The 24541-nt window shown below is 40.9% G+C and overlaps 1 protein-coding gene across 1 annotated transcript; it reads left to right on the top strand.

The window, feature by feature from the left end:
• Positions 1 to 601: 601 nt before the first annotated feature.
• On the top strand, positions 602 to 23914 carry TFG (trafficking from ER to golgi regulator). Its single transcript, XM_054188160.1, is given in 10 exon segments — positions 602 to 778; positions 3600 to 3691; positions 5780 to 5988; positions 12576 to 12659; positions 13555 to 13701; positions 15225 to 15392; positions 16042 to 16182; positions 20506 to 20595; positions 23096 to 23291; positions 23293 to 23914. Coding segments are annotated over 8 exon segments (1197 nt in total). The 5' UTR covers positions 602 to 778; positions 3600 to 3691; positions 5780 to 5804; the 3' UTR covers positions 23480 to 23914.
• Positions 23915 to 24541: the final 627 nt, after the last annotated feature.

Here is a 24541-nt window from a genome sequence, read left to right as displayed (position 1 = left end):
TACTGGGGGATGAACAGGCTCTCAGTGCGAGGGTGGTGGCGGATGACGAGTATGGTGGGATTTTACGCCCCATTTTCCACCCCAGCGCCGCCAGCCGAGGGGGGGGTTCAAGCCTTGCCTTTTCAAACGAGCCCTCTGTGACAGCGCTCGCTCTGAACCACCGTTTGCCGCTGCTTCGGCCACAGTCTCCTGCGCTTCAGCTGCGGCCTGAGACGTGTCCCCTGAGGGCGGGGAGACGGGGCGTCACTCTTACCTCAGGGGTACCACGAGCCGGCTGACCGGCCTTTCGTGCTCTGGGGCCAGAGTCTGAAAGGTTTTTGCCCCAAATCCTGGCTATTTGAGAGACAACAGCCAAAACCCACCCCTTTCGGACTGCCGGGGGTAGAAAAGAGTGAGGTGACAAGCGCGGGCGGGGCGACAAGGTTGGGGGAAGCCGTGCCGGGCAGCCACAGCGCCAACGCGGCGCCCCGCCCGCCCTGACACCCGCCAACGGCCGCGGCTCGCGCTGCGCCACGCCCCCGCCCGCGTGAGGTAACGCGTCAGACGCGTCGGTGGGGGGTTGGAGGGGAGAGGTTCGAGCATGCGCGCTGCGGCGCTGGCCGGGCCGGCACTGGCTAGTGCGCATGCGGGCGGCTGGCGCAGGCCCGGCAGTTGGCGGCCGTCGCTCCGGCCCCTTCTCTCCACTGCCACGTACGGGCGGCGGCGGTGGTGGTGGTGCCTGGGTTCGGAACGGGGCAAGGCGGGGAGCCTCCACCGGCGGGACCGCGGAGAAGCCAGAGTAAGAGAGCGGGGCTGCTCGCCTCCTCAGGCGGTGGCCGAGAGGAGCCGTTGCCGCCTGTGTGAAGGAGGCGGGAGGGGCGGTTGCGGGCTGGGAGTGAGGCCGCCCAACCCCCCCTTCCCTCCCCGCAAGCGGTTGGAGGGGCGACTCGGCCCCTGGTGGAGAGGCTGGGAGACCCCTCACATCCCCCCCGGCCGCGCCTGAGGGAGGCCGGCAACGACCCCCGGCCTCATCGGGCTGGGGAATCGGGGGTGAGGGCTGGCGGAGGCCTCCCCTCCCTCCCTCCTTCCCTTCCTCCGCAAGGGGGGTGCTCCCTTGCTCGCCAGGCGTCTGTCCCCTTGGGAGCCAGGGGAACTGCAGACTCCTCGCTTCCCGGCAGGCAATGGCTGTGATTTCTGTTCCCCATTGGGTCGGGCCTCACCCGATCGGAATCGGAGAAAAACGAATTGAGCTTTTCTCCTTTCTGCTCCCCTCAACCCCCAGCTCTCTTGGGAAAACTCTCATGGCTCCCTCGAGGGGGGCTTTGGGAGGCAGTGCTGCTTGGCCCTGTTTCTGCGCACTTCACACTGTTGTTCCTTGTCTCTTGTTTTGACAGAGGAAGAAATGAAGCAGGAATGCCTGTTCTTTGCTTAGACAAGGCTGGGTTTCTCTGTTGCAATGCAAAAAGGGGAGTGAAATCCAACATGGTTGTGACATCATGGCTTTAGTAAGGGATCCTGAAGTGACTGGCTTAGATTGGACAGTCACTGTCCACATGCACCGTTTAGATTGGTGCATGATGTGAATAGAATGTGAGCCAAGAGGGGAGGAAAAAATCTGTACCTCCAAAATGCGTGTGGTACACCAGGAAGGTTAGAAGGATGTCAGTGTGATTCTTATGAAAAATAGTCTTTCTTAAACAGGAAGACATTACTGGTTTTGTTTTTGTTTGGCTTTTTTCCCCTCAAGAAAGTAGATGCTCTGATTGGTTCTATTAGATACCTCTGTGTGCGTTCTGAATGTCTTCTCTGGAAAACTCTGACAGGGGAGTCATCCATTCAGCTGTGTCACGGTGAGGGAAGAAAAGCTTGAATGCTGTGTAATTCAATAATTAGAACATTTCGCATAGTTTTCTGTAGCAGTTGCAAGCAGTTGCAGTGTTCAGAGCCTGTCTGTTAAAACCTGGGCACCTTCAAGCAGAATGGAGAACAGCTGGACAAAAAAAAGTGCATTTAAATCCTTTCTGTTACCTTTTTGTAATCGTTGATATACACACAGTGGATTTCTGTGAGTAATGTTGGTAAATAAGATATTAGAGTTCTGTAAGTACGTTACAGTAGCTGGTTTCCTTGCACGAAAATACAAATGATGCATTCAGTCTGTTGAAAAGCCACAGGAGCTCAGGTGTGTCCACCAAAATATGTATCTTTGGGAATTAGAGATGAGATTTGATTCTTACTGTTGTCATTTTCTAAGTAGTGTACGTTGTAATGCTAAAGAAGCAAAACCAGTGCCTGGCTCTAATTTTTAAACAACATGAGATGGTAGCTAAATGAACTCTATAAGTTAAACCACTCTTAGATGCTTTATTTGTATTCCATATTTGTCCATTGCAGCAAGTTTTACCTGGAGCCGTAGCAAGATTGGGGTGAAAGGGCCACCATCTTCATGCGTTACTCATTTCATAAAATGTGAGTGAGGAATCAGAGAAGTAGTCTCTTAGTAAGTCACAACAGTCTGGCCCTCTCCCTGTCAGGAGTGAGTACAGCCCTTTTTAAAGGTGAACATTTCATACCCGGGATGAAGGGAGCAGCTGCCAGCCTATGAGAACCAGAGAGGGACTTTGTCCGTTCTCTGGGGTTTGCTTGTTCTCTGCTTCTGCCCTGTATGTCTCATGCCTGTCCATTCCAGTTTACTACTAGTTGAGTTGAAAGAGGAGAGTTGGGAAGCCCAGTTTCACGTGGATATGAGGAATTTACTTTTTCTTTGTGGTTAGCAGCAAATCATCTAAAAATCAGGTCATGGATGTTTGAGATTGACTTTGTGTACAAGAAAGTGACAAGGAGAAGAGTGCCGAGTAGGGTGCACCTATCTTGTGGGAGGGAGGAGCACAGCTATATTCTCCATTGGACTGGTCTGTATATTAAATTATTGCATTAAGGACTTGTGTAGTAAACAGGTGGACTGGGCAAACTTCAGGCAGCTCTTCACATAGGCTATCCAGCAGAAAAAGTGCAATCTTAAGCTGAGTTGAGGGCAGATTGTGTTTTTAAGTGGTTGCGTATTTTTGACTGCGTTTCCTTCTTCTTGCACAGTTTGACAGCTCTTCCTGTGGGAAAGTGGCATTACTACTCCTTTCTTCTTGGTAGTCTGTCCTAATGGTGTGCAGTCTGCCCTTGAAGATGCACTACTTAATGACACAGAGGCTTCAGCCTTAAGCTAAGAAGCAGACTTCTAGGTTTTTATACTGCTAAATCAGTCAAAGTTTCTTTGACTTAACCTGTGATTTTAACATGGAGGCCATACAAATGAATATTTTGAGACTGCTGGGGAAAATCACTGTCCTGGAAAGGAACACTTTGCTATGAGGAATTCTTACATGCAGTTACAAAACTTAGAAAAAATAAACAATTTATATAAATGAAAATTCTTGTTCAAGATCTGGTTTAGTTGAACTTCAAACTCTACAATACTCAAAAGTGTAAATCTGATTACTACGTTATGGATTTTTTTAGTTGCATATATTCTTTAAGATGTTTTAAAGTGAAAGATCGATGTGAAGTGTATAATTCTAAGGAATTGTGACCGTAAATAAATATTTCCTGCTTTTTTTCTGATGTAGATTCCTGATAGTGCATGGCGGCTTATCCTAACTCTGTCCTGAAGTGAGGTGGGAAATCTGTCCAATAATCCAGCATCAAGAAGACAGACAAGGTAATGGTAAATGTATGTGTTTGGAAAAGAAGTGAAAGAAAACCTGGGGATAGATGCTGTTATTTTTTTTTGTGCTTTAAATTTAAAACAAACAAACACCACTGGTAGAAATCTGTGCTTTTACAACAAACTTCAAGTGTTAATTAGACTGAGTTGATGTGCCTGCAGTTGAGACTCCTGTGTTGCAAAACATGAATAATGCGTTAGCAAGCATTAACAATATTATAAATGTCACTGCTTCATCATAATGTCTCAGCAGCAAACTTGCTATGTTAATTGCAGGTCCCTTTTCTCTGACTGTATCCACCTACCTCCTGTTATGTCTGATTAGGAGAATGAGTTTTGTTCAGTAGTTGCTTGTCTTTTTTTGTGTGTGTGTGATGTCATTGGGCTAAACAAAGGCATTTTCATGAAATGTTTGCTTTTGAAATGTTATTTACCAAAAAAACAGAAATTGAATTGCAATCTAGAGGTAGCATCATACTACATCTTTTTAATGTAAAATAATGCCATTGAAATAGTAGATATTACAGTGCATCAAGGTATGATGTGTTAAAGACTTTAGCTGAGTGTCTTGTTTTTCTGGTAGGAGAGAAGTCATTTTCAATGTAGTACTTTAAAAACAGTGTAACCAAAGCAAAATTCAGTTAAAACTGTGTTATAACAGGGAGATAAGTTATATATAACAGTGTTATAACAAGAGATAAGGGAGAAATATCTGCATATCTCTACCAAGAATTCTTTTTGCACAAGAGAACGAAGAGCATGTTTGCTTGTATGTGGCTTTGGAAATGTCAGTTTTGATGTTTAGAGCTTCCTACTTTTAAGATCTCCAGTATTTGTATTTCAAATTTTAAGATCACTGCTTCTTTAATTGCTCATCGTTCCAGATCTATTGTTTTGACCCTGTCCAAAACAGTGAAGAAAGAAGGGGACGTTTGACTAGCTATCTAGATCTTTTTTTTTTTCTTTTGTCTGCTTAGTAACTTTTCTGTAGTTTTTCTTTTAAACATAAGGCCTTTGTGTGTTTTTTAACAACAGAGATGCCTCATACTAAATGGTAATTTTTAAATTGTCTTACATAAAGTGTTAAAGATAAAACTGTGACATGTATGCTGTGAACTGCTTTGACACAGGATGGCTTTGTTACACTTCCTTTTAAGTTGGAGCACTTGTTCACCTCTCTTAAAGCACTGAGAGTAACTGACCATGTATACTGCGTAACAAATTTGTGGCTCTGGGCCTAATGAGTAGCTAATGTGTGGTCTATTGAGCAGCTTTAAAAAATTTAAAATCTTAGTTAAAACATCTCAGTCAAAAGGAAAGATTTTATATGTTACTTTCTGGAGAGAAGCCCTCAATGTGTTCTGATCATTCATATAATAAAGCCAGTGTTCAGCTCTCCATTTATTTGTTTATTTGCTTATGAAATAATGAATGATTCAACTTGATCACCTTAATAAAACCACCTTACCACCTATATCTTCCAAAGATAATTTGTTCTGGCAATCTTTTCTTGAATGGGGGAAAAAAGCTCCCTTTGCTGGTTATCATAATTATGGGGGATGTAAAAATAATCTAATGAGGTGATAATGTAACCAATATAGTGTAAGGCTGAGAGCATTTCCTACAATTTCACTTTCCCTGAGAGAGATGTATACATGTATCTCAAAAGCAAATCCTAGGGAATATTAATTCCTTTATAGCTTTTTTTTTTCCATGACAGTTTACAGCTGGTATCTTTTTTTTAAAAAAAAAAAAAGGGTTGAAATTTCTGGTTGTCACACATATTTGAAAGCTGTCTGACCTCTTAAAAATCTTTACTTTTAAATTCTGAGCTTTGGAAACTCTGGTAACCATTAATTAGAAGTGCCTGGTCTTACAGACGACTTTGCCCGTGAGCTCAGTTAGTGTATTGTGCACTTTATTGTTTGAGAAATTGGTGCATGATAGAATGTGTCTGAGAGGGGCTCTCTGGAGAGCTTCCTACCAGAAGGAACAGCTCTCTGGAGAGTTTCCTTCAGAACTGTCATCAAATACATTTAAATATTTAATTTTCTAAAATGTTTAATGTTTTGTTGTTAACAGGTCTGCAGGCAATAAGGAATCCACCATGAACGGGCAGCTGGATTTAAGTGGGAAGCTGATCATCAAAGCTCAGCTTGGGGAAGATATTAGGAGAATTCCTATTCATAATGAAGATATCACCTATGATGAATTGGTGCTAATGATGCAAAGAGTTTTTAGAGGAAAACTTCTGAGCAATGATGAAGTCACAATAAAATATAAAGATGAAGGTAAGGTTTAATTACTACTGTTGAGGTTTAATTGCTACTGTTGCTCTGATATGCTTTATCAAAGGACAGAACCTGTGAAATTCACCTCTTCAAAATTCTCTGAACTTGACAAATGCAAGTGATCTCTTATGAAATCCTTTGAATCAGAAAATAGAAGCTGTCTCTCTTGTGGTTATCCTGTCTTAACATAGTATTTCCTCTCGTTTTCCTGAAATACCAGTGATCTGAAAGTGCATTTTCCTGGCTGTTGCAGGAAGCTGATGCTATTGCAAGTTTCTTTGCTGTCTACCCGTTTAACCATTTTTTGTGTTTTCAGTGATAGAGCAGGTTTGAGTGAATAAGCGTGTATGACTTAATGCAAGCTCTTATAAGACTTGATTTAAGTAGTAGCAAGTCTTGATTATGTTTTCTTCCATCGTTAAAGATGAGAAGACACTTTCAACTTAACCTGAAACATTTATTAAAAGTAATCTTTCTTCTGTGTGCCAGTTTGAATCTGTTGGGCATAGGTTGTACATAGTTTGTTTCAAAGAAAGTCTCAATCATTAGTGCTAAACAAATGCAACCTTAAGAGAGAAGGGCTTCCACAGAATGAATAAGGCCTTGTTTGAGACGCGTAGAAAGAGACTTGTTCTGAGGGTTTTTCCTCTTTGAGTGTCAGTGTGGGACATGCATGAGTTACTTAATTTGGGAGAGAAGGATGGTATTCATAAAATGAAACTCAGAATGAAGTGATAAAATCCAAAGTCTCTTAGTCAGGTCAAAGACTGTAATAATTATCCTGGTGTACAGTAAAAGAGCTACATTACCGAAGCATTCAGATTCATTTTTCTTAATAGCACTAGGAAACTTTAGCTCTGTCTCTGGTACCTAAAATGTCAAATAACTTCTGTTCCTATATCTAGGCAATAAAATTTCACTTTGATTTACCCTGAGACAGTTTTCTCAGGTTCATTAAGCTTTTGAGCTCATCAAAATTGATATGCAATTAAGAGCTAATATTTTGGGTCTTGATCTCTAGTGGGAGAGAGCTCAATGGATTTGTGGTGGTTTTATTTCTCCTCTTCTGACAATTTTGTCTTTCTTTCTGGAATGGGAAAAGAGATTGATGGGTGCTTCTTCATTAGGTTAAAGCTTCTAGTCCCGTTTTTGCGTTCTTACCTGTTCTTCAAGTATAATTCTCTGTTTTTGTGTGCCTCTGTCTTTGTCTTTTTGAAGAAGGTAATGGTATATGATGAAGACTGTAATTATGGTTTCATTTTGTATTTTACAACGTTGAGGCCTAATTTTTTCTTTTTCTGTCTCAGCATGTACTTCTCCACTGTGACATGAAATTTCTGTATATGTTATTCTAGATGATGAACACTACTAAAAACACTTAAACTGTATTGATATCAGAGGAAGCTGCAAATGATTACGGAAAAAGTTAGTAGAACCAGGCTTCAGTTTGATTGTCATATGAGGACTGTGGTGTTCTTGACTTTGTTTCAACTAAGATAAGGTTCTTCTTTAAATCTGTTTCGGTCATTAGAAGCATTGGAATATATATGTTCTAGCTATTTCCATTTTGTTATTTATCCCTCCAAACCTGGAGAAATGCTTGTCTTCATCTTTTGTGAAGTTCATCTAAGGATTTCCAGTACTTCTACAACCGTAATGTGGGTACTCTCAGAATTCATGTGCGCACTTATTGAGTGTTCAGAAGAATGCTTCATGTACCTCTCCTGGCTTGGTTTCTTGTTGCTGTAACATGTGAAGCTAGTGATCTTCAGGCCTGGATACGGGATTTTCTATTTAAAATTTCTTAAAGTATGTGGCTTCATCAAACTGTCACAATCCTTGAAGTGAATAATTTTTTTTTTGTTTTGTTTTTTTTTTTTTTTTTTTTTTTACAAACTTGTGTGCTTAATTGGAGAGGCTGGTGTCGTGGTTTAGCCTCAGACAGCAACAAAGAACCACGTGTCGCTCGCTCGTGCCTTCCAAACACAGGAAGAATCGTAAGAAAAGGCAAGACTCTTGGGTTGAGACAAAGGCAGTTTAATAGAACAGCAAAGGGAACAGGCAAACAACAACAACAACAACACGGATAGGGGAATATACAAACGCGATTACGGAACCGCCGCTCCCCCGCCGCTCGCCGCTCGCCGGCCGGACCCGGGCCGCCCCAGCCCGCTTTTAAGCAGCAACTTCCTGCCCCCTCCCCCGGCAGCTCAGGGTGGGCGTGGCTCACATGGCATGGAATACCAGGAAAAGTTAACCCTATCCCCACCGGAACCAGGACAGCTGGGAAACTTTTCAATCCCAACCCTTCTGTCTCTGGATTTGTGGACTAAGATAGTCAGAAGCATGTTCCTAAGTTATGTGATGCTTCTATTAATTACCAGGGTAAAGAAGTTTCAGTTTGATAACTGCCTCGGGGCATAGGTTTTATATTCAAGCTGGGCATCTTTTGAACTTCCTAACTAAGGAGATTTCTCTACTAGGTGTGAAATTATTTTCATGTCCTGCTTAAAGTTCTTGAATATGTAGTAATACCCAATGTCTGAAAAAAAAAAAAAAACCACCCCAAAACCAATGAGGAGTGCCAGCAGTGAATTTATATGAATCAAAGAGTAGAATTGCATCTTAAGCACACCATCTTACTGAGTTACATCATCTGCTAAAGCCCCTAAGGAGCCAATAACAGAAAAGTTACTTTTTTTCTTTAAGTTAGGCTTAAATTTAAAACTAGAGTGCCTAAATGTGAGAATGCCTTTTTGTTGTTGTTTTTCATTACCTTGCAGTAGAAGTTGTCTCTGTCTTTGTGTCAGAGCCAATAATGAGTTCTTAACTCATAGTGTATGTAGTCAAGGTGGTGTGCTAGTCTGTAGTGTCTCTACCTTTGGGTTTAAAAAGGGTACATTTACTGAAGTGAAGGAAAACTACATTTTTTGGGCGGTGTTTTTTTGTTGTTGGTTGGTTGTGGATTTCCCCCCCCCCCAGCCAAAATGGAATGAGGGCGGGGGGGGAAGCTAAATATAAGGCTAGATAAATCTGGTAGGTAAGGAAGCATAGCTGGCAGGGCCAAGGATAATGAGGCAGATTTCCAGTGTCTTAAAATATCATAAAAATTGGATGGCATCATGATGATGCAGAATTAATGCTAAAATACTTTCCAGTCCATTGGTAATTTAAAGGGGGTGACTAGTCTGTACTGAAGATAAAAAAAATTATAATTGGTATAGCAGGGAGTATTTAGGGTACGTGGGAATTGAAAGCTATGCCCCTTGTAAAAACCAGAAAGGTAAGCTTTTGAAATAACAAAATTAGAGAAAATAAAGTCTGTTTTACTCTTCAGTAGAATAATCAACATTGTATATTCTTATCTGTATAATGATAAAAAGAGTTAAGCTTCATTGACATTCCTTAAAATGAAAAGTTTGTTTGATTACTTTAATATACTTAAATTGTCAGACTTTTGCGTGGCTTGACATATACATACACCTTATGGATCCCAGCATATACACTACTGGGTAATAACTTGATGGCTGTTGGTAGGAATTGTACAACTGACTTTATGCTTCTAACAAGATTCTGTACTTGGTGCTTTTCATTCTTTTTTTGCAATTCAAAAGCAAAACTTTAATCACTATTTTTAACTGCCTTCAACATAAATATTATAATAGATGAGGGAGAATAAGATGGAATGATCTGTATTCTTTTAGTTGACATTAATCTGTGTAAGCCATGTGTATTAATGTAAATTTTCATTTGGCTATGCAGGATAAATTGTTCAAAATATGCACCTTTGTTCAGGCAGTGAATCTGAGTATTGACTGGTATGACAGAAAAGCATCGTAAGGTGGTCTGTCAATGTTGTGCACTGGCAGGAGAAGTAATAATTTATCATGTAAGCAGGAGAATACGGAGTAGAAGGGCTTTGTGTTAGGCACTAGTGGATTTTTGGTATCAGCATTTAGGAAAGGATACTTGAAAAGCTGGTGGAAGTGTATGAGTTGGAGGGGGAAAAAACCCACACTTTCCTGCCAAGGAGAAAGGACTGTTTAACTGTATGAAAGTTACTTGTTTAGGGTCTAGTTCTATAAACCTTGTTATGGGTCATCATAGCAAACAGGGACACTTTTACCTTCCCCTCGGCACTGGTGGGGCCCCACTTGCGAACTCTGTGGTCATTTTTGCCCCCTGGACCCCAGGCTAAAAAGACTCGGAGAAACTGGAGAGAGGGTCCAGCAGGATGTGGTGAGAATGGTGAGGGGTACAGGGCAGGTGGCCTACAGGGAGCATTTGAGGGAGCTGGGCTTGTTCAGCGCGGTGTAGAGGAGGCTGACAATAGAGCTTAATAGCAGCTTCCAGCAAACTGAGTGGGAATTGCGAAGACCATTGAATCCCAACTCTTCTCAGTAGCACCAGATGGAAGCAGTCATAAACTGCAGTCTGAGTGGCTGAGCATGAGTCTTGGCCAGGAGGGCAGTGTGTCACTGGAGCAGGTTGCCTGGTGGGGTTTTGGAGCCTTCATCCTTGGAGACTTCCCAGTCTCTACTCAGCAAATCCGTGACTGATATTGCTGTCAACCAATCTGTTTTAAGATTGTGACAGTGCAAACAGGACATAGGATACAAAAAATCTTTGGAGACAACAATATTTCCTTCAGGAATACTTGCGAATTATTTTGTGTCATCATTTTGTTAGTATTTGTAATTTTGTTAGAAAGCAACTTTGAAGACAGATGAGCAGATTAGGTGTTATTAATAGTATGATACTAAGAAAAGCTTCCATTGCAGAGGTGTTACTTCTAGTCAGAGTATGACAAAATTAGAATATGTAGTTCTTCAAATGTTGAGGTGTTGTTTTTTTCAACTTGCCATCATGTGTTTTATGACTATTCATACTGAAGCATTAATATTTATTCGGAATTTTTAACCATAACTTTTATAGAGATGGATCTTTTTGTCATCAGTGCATAAGGAATACCTCAGCATTTTTAGGCAGTAGTCTGTAATTAAATGTTTTTGTGTCTGTTTGCAGAGCCTCCTTGTAACAGTGTTCTAGGGAGGAACAGTAGTAGCCTGGAGTAAGCTTTTTTCCAAACTGTGTCATTTGTCTTACGTTGTTGCTTCTGAAGGTGATGCTTCACTAGAGAGCGTCTCATCTCAGTTCCTGGTCATCAAGGTGTTCTGGAAGGAAGTGGTCCTGCTATCCCTTCTCTTTCCCTCTGCCAGTACATAAGTTTTCCTGATAATGCATTCCCGCTCTCCCCTTTGCACTGCTTAATTTGTGTTCATTAAATCTATTAACATAAAACATCAGAAAATCTGTCCTGCCAGAGAGAATAGTCTTGTTTCATCCATGGTCTTGCTGAGGAAGCAAGATGTTATGTGGTTGTCTGTTGTCCTGACTCAGGTTAAAAATTGTGAGAGACCAGACTTAATGGGAACTCGGTGTCTCTTTTGGGGATTAAGAGGCTTAAAAGGATCCCATACGGTTCTTACATAGTTTGTGTCTGATGGCAGTGTGCAGATTCATTAGGATGTGTTGAAATGGGAGTTCCTCTGAAATCTGCCCTACAAATATAAATGACTGAGGGTCGAGACTTCATGTCAAATTCCTGATTTGAGAGAAAAGTTTTGTTCTGACAACTCTGACATCTTTGTATCTTCATTCCTATTTGTCAGTTAAGGCTAATATATGTTTTTACTATTCACTTTTACACAGGAACTTTATTATCATTCCCTTGTTGAAAATCAGTCTCTCATCTCAGTGTTCTGAGTATAACCTGAGAAAACATTCCTGTCGCTTAAAATTTTCGCTTGTTTGTGTGCACATTTTGGTTTTTAAAAATTAAATTGGGATTGGCTTGTGTTATTTATTTTGACTCTCCTGTCTATTCATGAACAGTACGGTTTTGGAGCCACTTGAAATGGGTATATAACTTTTAACTGGAAGCATCATTCTTTCTGGTGTTGGCCTTTGAACTCTTAGCTCTAATGTTTCATCCTGTATGCAAATATAAAAGAATGATGAGCTATATGGCACTTTGAAAGGACTAATGTCAGAAGGCTTCCTTTTGGAGCTAGTCATTCATCTGTCTTACCTTCTGTGCATAATTTCCCTGCACACTGACTCTCACGCTAAAATAATAAACGTTTTTGTGTTGTGTTATGTAAAAGTCTAACTTATTGCTTCATTTTGTGATACGATTTTTAAAAAAATGGTTTTGAGGACTTCATTTTTCTTGATAAGTATTCCTAATTCTAAAAATAATTCTTTCTGCCCAAGTTATTTTAGATGCTTTTTGAATCAGCAGTGTATGTCTCTGATTGTAGCTCAGGGAAACAAGGATATAAGCCTTACTTACTAATGACAAAAAAACCCCCTCTGTTTACTACTCCTGCATCTTCAGTTTTCTCATCCTCCGTATAATGAGGTATGGTACCCTTTTTGTGGTGGTGTTAATTGGTAACTTTTTTCTAGTAGCTTCAAATAGAGAATGTTATTTTTTTAGTGATGAAGTAACACTTCTGCCCTAGCGTAAAGTTCAGTAGTTAATAGGCTTTGCTTTTAATCTAACTTTTTCATGTTCTTTGCAGATGGAGATCTTATAACAATTTTCGATAGCTCAGATCTTTCCTTTGCAATTCAGTGCAGTAGGATACTTAAGCTGACATTATTTGGTAAGCATAGAAAACTATATATTTTTTTTAATAACGTTTTAAAATTCAAGCAGTAGGCTTCACTGGAAGGTACGAAAAAATTTCAGTTTGTCAGCTCAGAAGAATGAAATCATTAAGTTAAAAATACAGGATTAGTACATGATACCTGTTTTTTTTCTCTTGATGTTTTATGTGACATCTGAACTTGTGGAAATTGAAACTATTTCTTTTTATAAGATTGCTTAAAGTATTTGGCATACATATATATAGTCAGTTGGTTTTTCTTAATGTTATTTTTCTATGTTACCTTCCTCTCTTTAGCATTTGTGGGGCTTTCTTCACAGGTGCCTGAGAAATTTAAAATGATGATAAACTTGCAGTGTTACTAGTAGACTGCTAAAAACTAACATTAATTGCTTAAAGTTGAATAGATTTTAACATTTATCCTTTGGCCTTTGCATAAAATAGTTCTTTATTTTCAAGCTACTGTTGGTAAATTAGCCCACAGTTCCAAGAAATAGCAAGCAGCCTTTAACCTGAACACTGACCTTATTCATGGATTACAGCAGCGTTGTGGGTGCTGCCTTAGTTCTAAAGGGACAGCTTTCCCCAAGCAAGTATGATATTTGTGTTGTTCAGGGTATATTCACGGAAATGAGTAAACAATGCAGAAACTTACTGCAGACTTTACTCTGCAGTTCTGGTACTGTGGATTATGTTGAACTGAGATTATATTAAAGGAACAGTGAACTCTAGCATGAGTTCAGTCTGTGGTGACTGAACTGTGTCACTTTAAACTCCTCAAAGGATAATGATGCTAAAAGCAAGTAAAAGTTGGGATTTTTTTTTTTTCAATTTTAAACTGAGTATCAAAATGTTACCACAGTCTTAAATTTATCTAATCGCTGTTTTGCAGTGAATGGACAACCAAGACCCCTAGAATCTAATCAGGTGAAATACCTGCGTCGAGAGCTGATAGAACTTCGCAATAAAGTCAATCGCTTACTGGACTGTTTAGAACCACCAGCTGAACCAGGACTTTCCACTAATCTGCCTGAAAGTGGTAGGCAGCCTGGCAAAGAATGGTTTGGTTTGATGTGCAGAGTTGCGTGCAGTTTAACAAAGTGAAAAATGGAGGTTTGAATACTGGTTGTGATCATTACTTATTGTTGCTTGATGGTTCAGAACTTAGTTTTTAATGCTTCAGCTATTTCAGAGGCAGAATTTTTATTCAAATTATCTGGAGTAAAGCACTAAGTTAATTTAGGAATAAAACTTCAAAGTCAGAGGTTTCGTTGCAAAGTATGGAAACGCTGTAACCAACACTTGTGAGTCACAACAACATTTTGGGAGGGCTGTGAGCTGAATAATAGTTTGTCATTGCTGAAGAGTTCTTGCTCCTATGTGAGCACTCCCACTGCTTACTTTGGGCTAGCTCTGGTGCTTATCTTGTCATATTGCTAAGAAAGTTTGATTCACTAGAACAGTAAAAAGCAAACTCAGCAAAAACTATATCCACTCTTTTTGCCAGGTTAGGAAATTAAATCCACACATTTTGAGCTCAGACCAGCATCAGAGCTTTCTCAGGGTAAGCAGCACAAAGGTGCAGACAGGGGTGGGAAAGGATTATGGGAGGAGGGCAAATGGGGAAGGAAGTCTTATTCTCCCAGTTTTCAGGCATCGATCTTAGGGTACAACTTTTAATCAGTATTGATCTAAGTACAACTTAGGGCTGTTGTACTGTAAAGACTGTACCTCTTTGTGCTTAACTACAGATTTGGAGTAAGCTGGACACAGAAAATAATGACACAAAGTAGAGACAAACCGAGAACTCCAGCCTCTCTTTTAGGAAATGCTGCTCTTGTATTTTATACTTTGAAGTTTTATTGGTTTTGTTGTTTTAAAAAATCGCAGCCCCTGTTCCTACACTATAAGGAATTAACTAATTTCAGTGGAATGCCGTGGATTCTGGTTATAAGCCACTTGTAAGGAAGTTAGGGTGATGATCTTAGCGTGTAAACAAAACTAGCCAGTCTAAACCCTATTTGCGTTTGTTCGTTTTTAAGAGAAAATATAGCACTCTACTAGGTAAGGGATTTCTGAGTGATTCAGTGTTACTTGTGTAATTGCAAAGAGACAAATTTCACCCCTCAGTTTAGAAAGAATTCAAGGAGAAGGGGACAAAACAAAACAAAAACTGCAGTTGATAAAACACTATAATAAACTGTGACCTATCCTGTAAGTTTTCCTAATTTTTAATTCTCTTGGCAAGTCATACCAGAATAATTTGTTGAAGCAGGGGCCTTGTACCTTTGAATTTCAGACAAAGTGATATGTGATACTGATGCTCCGCAGCATCAGCGAACCTTTAAGTAACTGCAACAAAACCTAAGCTTTGTGATTTGTCACAGTTTCAGATACATCACTGATTCATCACTGTTATCCTAACATAAGCATTTCAACAGTTAAAATGTTTTAAAAAAAACCAAAACACAACTGTGCAATTTCAAACTTGCTGTAGTATGATCTATATGTATGATGGTGTTTCAGTTCTCAGAAATTAATAACTGGGCATTTGTTTTGTAGATGCTGTAGATGGTAGGGAAGAAAAGCCTGCTGCTGCTGACTCTAATGTTAAGCCATCTACTCAAGTTATAGCAGCAAGCATGTCTGCATTTGACCCACTTAAGAACCAGGATGAAATCAGCAAGAATGTCATGTCAGCATTTGGCTTGACAGATGATCAGGTGTCAGGTAAGACTATGCCTTATGAAAAGGAAAGCAAAACCTTCTCTCTTTGGGTGCTAGCTAGAATATTTGCAGAATTATTAAAGCAGACAATTGCTTTTAGACTGAAGCCTGCCGTATCCTGTCTGGGAGTACGAATTTAACACCCTCCTTGGAGGTTTTCTGTTCACATGCTCTATGGCTTTGTTACCTGGGCCCATGTGGGGCACAGTAAAACACTGGTGTGCTTGAACAGTTTCACACAGCCTTGCAACTTTGCTCCAGGTGAGAAAAAATACATGTCTAAGTGTGTATTCTGTCCAAATGTCGTAAGTTTTCAGTGTACATGTGCAAGGTTAAAGTTTAAGGCTGTAGAAAAACCCTGTTGTCACGCAGGGTTTTATCCCACAAATGGGTCAGGTTCCTTAGAAAGATGAAATTTGAGACTGGAGACAGGTGGAAAATTCCCCCCCAAAATATTTTCAAAAGGAAGTTTACATGTGCAAATATATTTAGATTTAGCTTGGGCATGACACTCAGGTGTAAATCTGTGGAAAACTGGAAAAAAATGTTAAAAACTTTGCAAGGGAATGGTCTTGTATTGGGCTTTTTTTTTTTTTTTTTAATTCAAACTCTGTTCATTTCACATACTGTTATTTCATTCTTGCTCCTCTAGGACCACCTAGTGCCCCTGCAGAAGAGCGATCGGGAACACCGGACAGCATTGCTTCCTCCTCCTCTGCAGCCCACCCACCTGGTGTTCAGGCACAGCAGCAGCCGTATCCCGGAGCACAGCCACAGACTGGTCAGGTGGAAGGTAAACAGCGGGTTTTTCTACCATTTGAGACGTGAATGATGGTGTCTGAATCTGAGTAGCTAAGACTTCCAGTTAGCAGACCCAAAGTTGATACCGAACTGTAAATTCATCTGTGCCACTAAACAGAAAAGCTTTTTTCCTCACATGCCGTTCAATATAGAAACGGCAGGTGGAGCAGTAGCTTTATTTAAAAGAGTAGGTGATGTAACAGGAGGAGGATTTTCATCGTACTGTTTTTTACTTCCGTCCGTGCTCATTTTACTGTAAGGCAGATTCATATACACTGCACTTTAAAGCTGTCTGAAAACCTTAGTTCATGTCATACCCTGTGCATTGTGTCAAGCTTTCACTCAGCTAACAGTCTGCTTGTTGTTTACTCATCATTTCAATCTTAACAAAACAGAGCCATTACTGCATCGCTTCTTTACTACGTATGGCTCTGTGCTAGGCAGGTGAAACCTTAGAACTATCTCGTATGCATTATAGTTTTCCTGTGTAACCCTTGAGAGCCTCGCGTGGCTCTCCTTTAAATCTTAAACTCTAAACTCTGATATTCAGGTTCCTTTGCACTATGCCCTTTTACATGTTATTTGATTTCTAAAAATACATGTATTCAGAGGCTTGCCATGTTTGGGCATCATGTTCTACTGATATTTTCTAAGAGCACTGAGACTTCAGACCTGCATAGTTCCGGATGAAACCCTGTGGAATGACTTGCTTTGGTTTTTCTACCTCTGTACAAAGTACAATATAAAGCTGTTGCTGTGTTAATGTAGAAACAAGTTACAACCCTCTGCTGCTTTCTGTACTGACATAATGCGGAGGTAAATGTCAGAGGCATTATTGAGGGTGATGACAGTATCCACAGTCAGTCACTTGGAATATTTTGCCTGAAGGGCATCAGTAACATTTTGATTGAGCAGAGTATTTGAGCAACTTGTAGTTAGGCATAATATTGAAGCAGGCATGAATGCTGTTGGTTGCAGTGCAGCTTATAAAACACTTTGTTTTGCTGCTTTCAGCTCTTTTTTTTTTTTTTTTTTTTTATTACTTCCCTAAGAAGCAGTCAAGTGCTAAAAATGAGACAGCAAGAGCCATCTGTGTAGCTTAAAGATATAATAACTGTTTGGCATTTGTGTGTGGAAGCTACTTTTTGAAAAAAAGTGCTTCAGGTTCTTCTCTCAGCAGCTAGGAAACTTAGTATTAAAAAAATATACTCTCAGATATTGAACTTGTATTTTATGAATTTAGCTTTTTTACTTTAATAAATTAAGGTATGATGTTTTAAGTGTTGATGTTAAAAAAATGAAACACTTAAAAGCACTAGCAGCAGTAGGTTTGAATCCTTAATGGCTGCTAACGCCAGGGAAGGTAAAAAGTACTTGTTTCAGCAAAACTCATCTTAAATGAGCTTAGACAACTTCTCTCCCGAGTATCAGAGTAGACGTCATGATTTTTCTAAACTTGGGTCAAGGAAAGTGTAGTGGTTTTTTTGTGGTTTGGTTTTTTTTTCTGAAAACACTGAGCTGCTCTATACCTTTCCCCAAGTCCTTTTTTTGCATGTAAAAGTACAACAGCACTAACAGCACAGAAGGCTTTGGTCTGTAGTTTATGCCATTTTTATTGTTGCCGCTGAAATATATTAAGTATTGATTACATTTTATACACTCTATGGATAAAATAGGATGGATCAGTTCTTGGGAGTAGGTCAGATGTCATTATTGCACTTTGTTCATCAGAAATACTAGTGGGAGTGCTTATGCTGTCCATTGTATGCACGTGGTAAAGGCAGTCTCTTACCAAACCTGGGCAATACATGTGTGATTACCAGCTTCTGAATTTTTTTTCATAAGCTAAGTTGCATTTATCCAAAGTGTTCAAAGATTTTCCTTTGAAACACGGGGTAGCTTTCTGTAGTTCGCTGTTTGGTAGCACCTCAGTCCAGTATAATTTGGGGACCTGTGCTGTCCCATCCTGCTCTCCCTTCCTGCCCTCGCACAGCAGAGTTGAGAACCTGTGCAGGGCCGTGGCCCAGCCAGAACTTTGGATACTTGTCGATGGTTAGGTTTTCAACAGGATTGGGTCATGCAAATGGCACTGCTGGTACAGAGCATGTCCTTGTTAGAATGTAGTTTTAAAACTAGTTTTGAAATATTAATACACTTCTTAAAAAAAACCAGAACACCCCAAGCTGTGCTTCTACCACCCCACCTTCCCAGGATTTGAGGATGTAAGTAAAATGGCGATGCTAATTGCATGTCAATCATTCTGGTATATCAGGGATTATTTTTTAATGTCATTCTTTGCCAATAAATGATGTTGTGATGATTATAATTGGTTATTAGTTACCATTATTTGTGAATACCAAGTCACCTCGCCTCTATGTGCAGATCCTAAGGAATGGCTTGCCTCCCATGATAAAGTTTTAAACATTCGCTAGTTTGAATTAAATCAGTCCAACAAAAAAGTTTCAGTGCTGTCTCTTGTGGCGTGCCTGTGTTGTTTTACCACTAAATCCAGTTGCTAAACACGCACTGGAACCAGTTATGTGCAGATGTGGATGCTTTTTTAGTCTTTGCTAAAATAGATGTAAAAGTTCATTCACGTAAGCACTTCACGATCTTCTAGGGAAGAGAATGTTGTGTGTCTGTATACCTATTTGGTCTTTTTTCTGAACCTAGATAAAATGGCTGTTTCAGTGCACAGGAACAATGGTAAATGCTGGCAGATCCTTGACTGCAATAAGCACTAAGTACAAAACCAGACGCTGACACTGTAGCTTGCTTGTTTTCAGAGTAAAACCGAGGGAGAGGAAAAACTGTGTGTTTAAGGGCCCATAGGATCCTTGACTGCATTCCTGGCTGTAAACTAAGAATGTTTTCTTGAAAGGCACTGGAACACCTCTTTGCTCCCCACTAACACTTCAACCCCTGGTGAAGAGAGGGAGCCTTCTCAGACAGCTTTGGAAAAACTCCATGCTGTTTCTTTCATATCCCTTTACCTGGAGTCTCCAGCAGGTGCCAGTGTGGTCTCTGTCTTAGCCTGTAGGCAGCCTCCTGGTTGGTCTCCCAGAACTTCCCCGTAACAATGGAGTTTAAGAAACAAAAAACAAGCATTCTGGGTTTCTAATTTTTAACTATCAAGCTAACAGGCTTAAATTTTCTTCAAGCCTTGTGTTTGGCACTCTTTTCCTCCCACAATAATTGCATACCAAATAATACTTTGAACGACTGCACCAATATAAAATATTTTGAACACCTTAGCGTGAATGTAAATTACCGTTGCTTTCAGCTGCAAGTACCGCAGAGAAAAGAAGAAATAAGGAGTTCTGTTAAAGCAGCATGCACAGGGGCCTGGGAGGACTTGGAGCAGAGCAAAATTGCTTTTGTCTTGTACAATTCAGAAGATACAGCTTACAGTGTATTTATACAGTGTGCTGATCTTTGCAGAATGAATAATAGTACTGTAACACTTCATAAGAGTAAAGTTTCCGTGTCTGCTCCAGTTCAGCTAAGCTTTAGTTTTGGCAGGTAATTGTCTTGGTTCCTTTGCTGTGCCTGTTACTAAATTGAAAAACAGCAGAAGCATAAAGTCTAAACAGGGCGCATAGGTTAAGTATAAACAAATATTCTGCCTCTTCTTGCCGAGAACTTGTAAACAGTGAATTTGGGAAAAGTTAGCACTGAATTGGAATACCCAAGCTTAAGAATGTATGGTTTTGGTTTTGCTTTAGAGTGTATACCCCTGGGTCTCTTAAGAAAACTTGGCAAGTCAGATACTAAGAGATGGATGACTTACCTGTAAAATGTCGTCAGAATAAATAATGTACCACTCTGCTTACAGTACTCTGCAGAAATGGTCTTAAAAACCTAATATAAACAGACAGCCTGAAGACATGTTTAACTTTTGAAGTATTTTAATTTACAGTGTAAATTCTGGAGCAGTTATCAAGACACTTAAAGATTCTTGCTCTGTTACCCATCAGAGTAGCACTAATTAAGGTGCGTGGCTTCTAGCATCCTCTGAAAATGCGAAATAGTAAGCCCCACATCCCAAATCAGAACTACTTCTTCTGTTGGAGGTAAACTTTATTTAATCTTCAGAACAGCACGACTCAGAAACTAAAGTCTGTAGATTGAGTATGTTCTACCTAATTACCAACTGAGATCAAACTTGACCGTGTTCAGATTTTTTAAAAAAGGTTTTTACATGTTGTGAGAGGGTTTGTTTCTGTGATTTTTAAACTGCTAGGATGTTGTTCACTGTGTGTTTGTAATACAGCTAGGGTGCTGGGCTTCAACTAAATAAGTTTTTAATCCATAGGTCAGATGTATCAACAGTACCAACAGCCCGGTTATCCTGCCCAGCAGCCGCAGGCTCAGCCTCAGCAACAGTACGGTATGCAGTACCCAGGTAAGCCGCTCTCAAACGGTGGTTTAGCTGTAGAACCTCTCCGGCAGTGCCCTGCCCGGCCTGACCCTCTGCGCTCCGCTTCCTGAACCTGTCTGTGGGGCAGCCCGAGCGCCTTGTGGTTCTCATGGGAACTGGCACGATTCAAAAATCACCTGTAGCTGTCTATGGTTTTCTTTTTTAATACGTAGTTGGAGTTCTGGTATCTCAGTCCTACTTGATTGTGACCAAAAGCAGTCTTTGTTATTAATCAGCGGAATGCCTTGTTAGAAAGGTAGGCAAAAAGAATCACTGAAGTACGAGCAGTCTTCAGGATTAGCTTGTGCAGTCTTGGGATTCTAGCAAGTAAGTGACTAAAACACCCCAGTTTAGCTTCCTTGAATGTTGGAGGCCCATATTTCTTGCATGTAAAATGATCTCCATGTACAACATTTAGTGGTGTGAACACTGATTATAGTTGCCATTTAGTAAATCCTTAGCTATTATAAATAGTTTAATTTCAGAGAAACTTTCAAGTGATAGGTTTTTTTCAGTTGTTGATTTTGCTGCCTCCTCAAGTAAAGGTGCCAGTAGACACTTAACAGAAGAACGTTTTAGTGCATTAGTGGTTTATGTGCTGTATAATATGAAAAGCTGGCTTTTGCATATACCCAAAATAAACTTGACTTCAGAACTTTGGGTTATTTACTTCAGAAGCAGCTGGCATGTAATAATGCATAGTATATGCTAGGAATTGTAATCCAGCTAAAGTACAGGGATGAACCTGTAACAGCAGATTCCATAACAAATTGCAAGTTGTTGAATACTTTTAGAAAATGATACAAAACATTTATCATTCCTTGTTTTAAACAATCTTCCTTAAACTAAACAAGAGACTTCGATACCATTCAGTGACTCACAATAGAGCCTGTATGGCCTCTTTTTTGGTGTGCAATATATACCAGTGGGAGTGCATCAAATTTGATGTAGATGAGAACACTTGCAGAGCTTATGAAGAAATTCCATGTTTATCTTGGATAAGAACCCTAGAAAACTTGGAACTGAAGGTTCGTGCCTCAGCCCTTGTTCCTGTGCACTGTGCGAGAGCTGGTTGATTGGGGTCTGTAAATGGTGTCTTGTTCTCTGCAGACTTCTCACCCCCACATTTGTCATTAGAAGACAGTGACAGACTTTCTGAAGTGTAATTTCAGAAGAAGAAAGGAGCCTGTTGGAAGTGGAAGGGTCTATCTGACTTTAGGCTTAAAAACTGAGGAGAGGGGAGGGGGGAAGGAGCTTCCATCCGCTTTCTAGTTATATCCCACCATCATCTAATTCATTATTTTACTGGCAAAGTTCCTGTGAAAGCTGCAGTGCAATGTGGGTCCTGCATCCTAATCAACAACATCTTAAAGTAAGAATGCAACACCAAAACTGATCTGACGCTCCTTTGTTTCTCATAACTTATTTCACAATTAACCTAATATTTCAGAAATGGTCTTTTTGTTTTGAGGATCTCTTGGCAGCACCCTTTGAGGGTCTTGACTCATGGGATTTTCTTGTTTGTTTTGCTGTTGTTCCCATGAGTATTGTCTCCTTTCAAACCCGTGTCCCCCAAGAGCAGGATCCATTCCCGCTTTAGTAGATCTCCTAGGCAACAATGCGGTTACTTATTCATGGTAGTGAAAATGGACCCATCGGAGGTTTGTCTCATGGGTAAATTTTGACCGCGTTTTCAAGGTGAGTTTCAGAATTTACTCCAGTGCATTCTTCAATCCTTACTCTTTTCCGCTTAGGGCTGTGCACTTTTAATAATTTGTGTGTCTGGTGTTTAATGCTGACAGGATTCCAGTCACTGGAGAGGTTTCATTGCAAGTAGCTGCAGGTGTGTTTCATGATGGATAAAAGTAGCTATTTCTTCATAAAAGGACTTTGGGTCATTTTAAAGTCTTCAATAAGAGCAGTTCCTTTTGGAAGCTGGTTTTATACAGAAAGATCAAGTTTGGGACATGTTTAAATGGAAGTTTTGTACTGAAGTGTTATGTTCTGCACAACTTTTTCATGTTTAACCCTAAAGAACTGAAAACACCTGTGATTTAACCAAAGGTATGACTTGTATTAAACCCTGACACTATTTTCATGACAGGTTTGAGTTTTTTATTTGGGGAAAAGGGTTGCGTTTTGCCTCGTTTGCCAGTGAAGACTTTTTATTTTTTGTGTGATGTGATGGTAAAATACTATTTGTCTTTTTTTATTTTTTTTTATTTCTAGTCAGTCATGGGTAAGCTATTTTATACTATTTTCAGCATTGCTGTGCTGCCCTGGTCGTGCACCAAAACCCAGGCCAGGGGGCTTACGTGAAAGGCAGGAAAACTCGCAGTTCGTTCTTGGTTTGCCTGTTGTGTGCTCCCCGCCTTGCTTTGCGTTTGTCGCGGTAAACAAACAAACAAACAAAGGTATTTCTGCAGGCGGCCTTGGCCCTTTGTTCTCTGTCTCTCTCACCCCACCTCTCTCTTTGCCTTTCCAGCCGGCTACAGCCAGCAGCAGCCCCCCTCGCAGCAAGCCCAGCAGTTCCCGGCCTACAGCCAGCCGGCCCCCCCGGCCCCCGCCGCCGCCTTCCCCGGGCAGCCGCCGCAGCTGCCGGCGCAGCAGCAGCCGCCGCAGTTCGCGGGGGGCAGCTACCCGCCCCCCCAGCCCTACACCACTCAGGCCTCCCAGCCCGCTCCCTACAGCGGCCCCCCCCGCCTCCCCCGCCGCCCCCGGCACCTTCCAGCCGCGTCCCGGCTTCACCGCCCCGCCCGGCAGCACCATCACCCCCCCGCCCAGCGGGACCAACACCAACCCCTACGCCCGCAACCGGCCGCCCTTCGGGCCCCAGGGCTACACCCAGCCCGGACCTGGCTACCGGTAAGGAGGAGGTCGCCGCCCGATGCGGGGCCACCGGTGCCTGCGATTCCATCCCGACAGACTCCAGGATTTTTTTCAATTGAGGTTCCAAAACTGTAATGAGGCAAAACTATAGCTGTTAATTAAATTCTGCTGGGGGGAGGGGAAGGACCAAATGAATCTTTCCTGCTTTAAATTGTATACGCTTCCTAGTTTAATTCGGGGCTGGGTTGTTTTTTGGGAAACACTACCTAAACGTCCGCAAAGTGATTGACGTTCTAGCTTGCCTTGTTTGAAGGATATGAAGATGCTAGTTGGAAGTTTAGCCCACTTATCAGGCTTGTTTTTACTAATACGATGATGTACTAAATTAGAGTCATTCTGGAGGTAAAACTAGATATGATTGATGTATTATAAATCGTAATGCTCACATGGAAAACTAATAAAAACCCTGAATCTATTATTTGCCTGAGCGTGATTTTTAGAATTTGGGTAATACTGAACAAGAAAACTGTGTTAAGACAAATGTGCTCGCTGGGTGCACCGAGGGTCTACCGAGGTCGAGATCAGTGGTGCTCGGGTTTGTAGCAGAGACAGACTTTTAGGTGTGTAAATGTCTCCCCTTACAGAGAAGTGTTGTGAGCACAGATTGCTTTTGCAGAGGTTCTGCAGCAGGCGATGGTTTTGCACTGTCTGCTGTTATTAATTGCCAAGTAACCCTTTTACCAACTGAGTAAGTACCAATACAGAAAATCTCAGAGCCCTTACCAATTTTGCTTTAACCAGGGCAGGGGGAGAATCGGTTTATTACTTGAAAATTTAAGCCAAATATGTATTTTTGAAAAAGAACTCTTAAAAAGGAACAACTTTCCACAGGTTCTTTGCCACCCAGAAAAACTTGGGAGTGCAACTCTAGTGACTCGATTTTGAGCCAAGAAAAAGCAGATCAAAAGCTGTAACAAATTCAATAGACCATATAACAGCGGAGGGCAAAATATTCTCCCAGTTAATATTTTCCATCTTATGGATTCTAGGAATACATAAAAATAAGTGGGGGATAAAAAAAAAAAAAAAAAAGACCTGGAGC

This window comes from Rissa tridactyla, chromosome 1 (assembly GCF_028500815.1).
Source record: "Rissa tridactyla isolate bRisTri1 chromosome 1, bRisTri1.patW.cur.20221130, whole genome shotgun sequence".
In the NCBI taxonomy this organism is placed as follows: Eukaryota; Metazoa; Chordata; class Aves; order Charadriiformes; family Laridae; genus Rissa; species Rissa tridactyla.
This window is presented reverse-complemented; position numbering and strand designations above follow the sequence as displayed.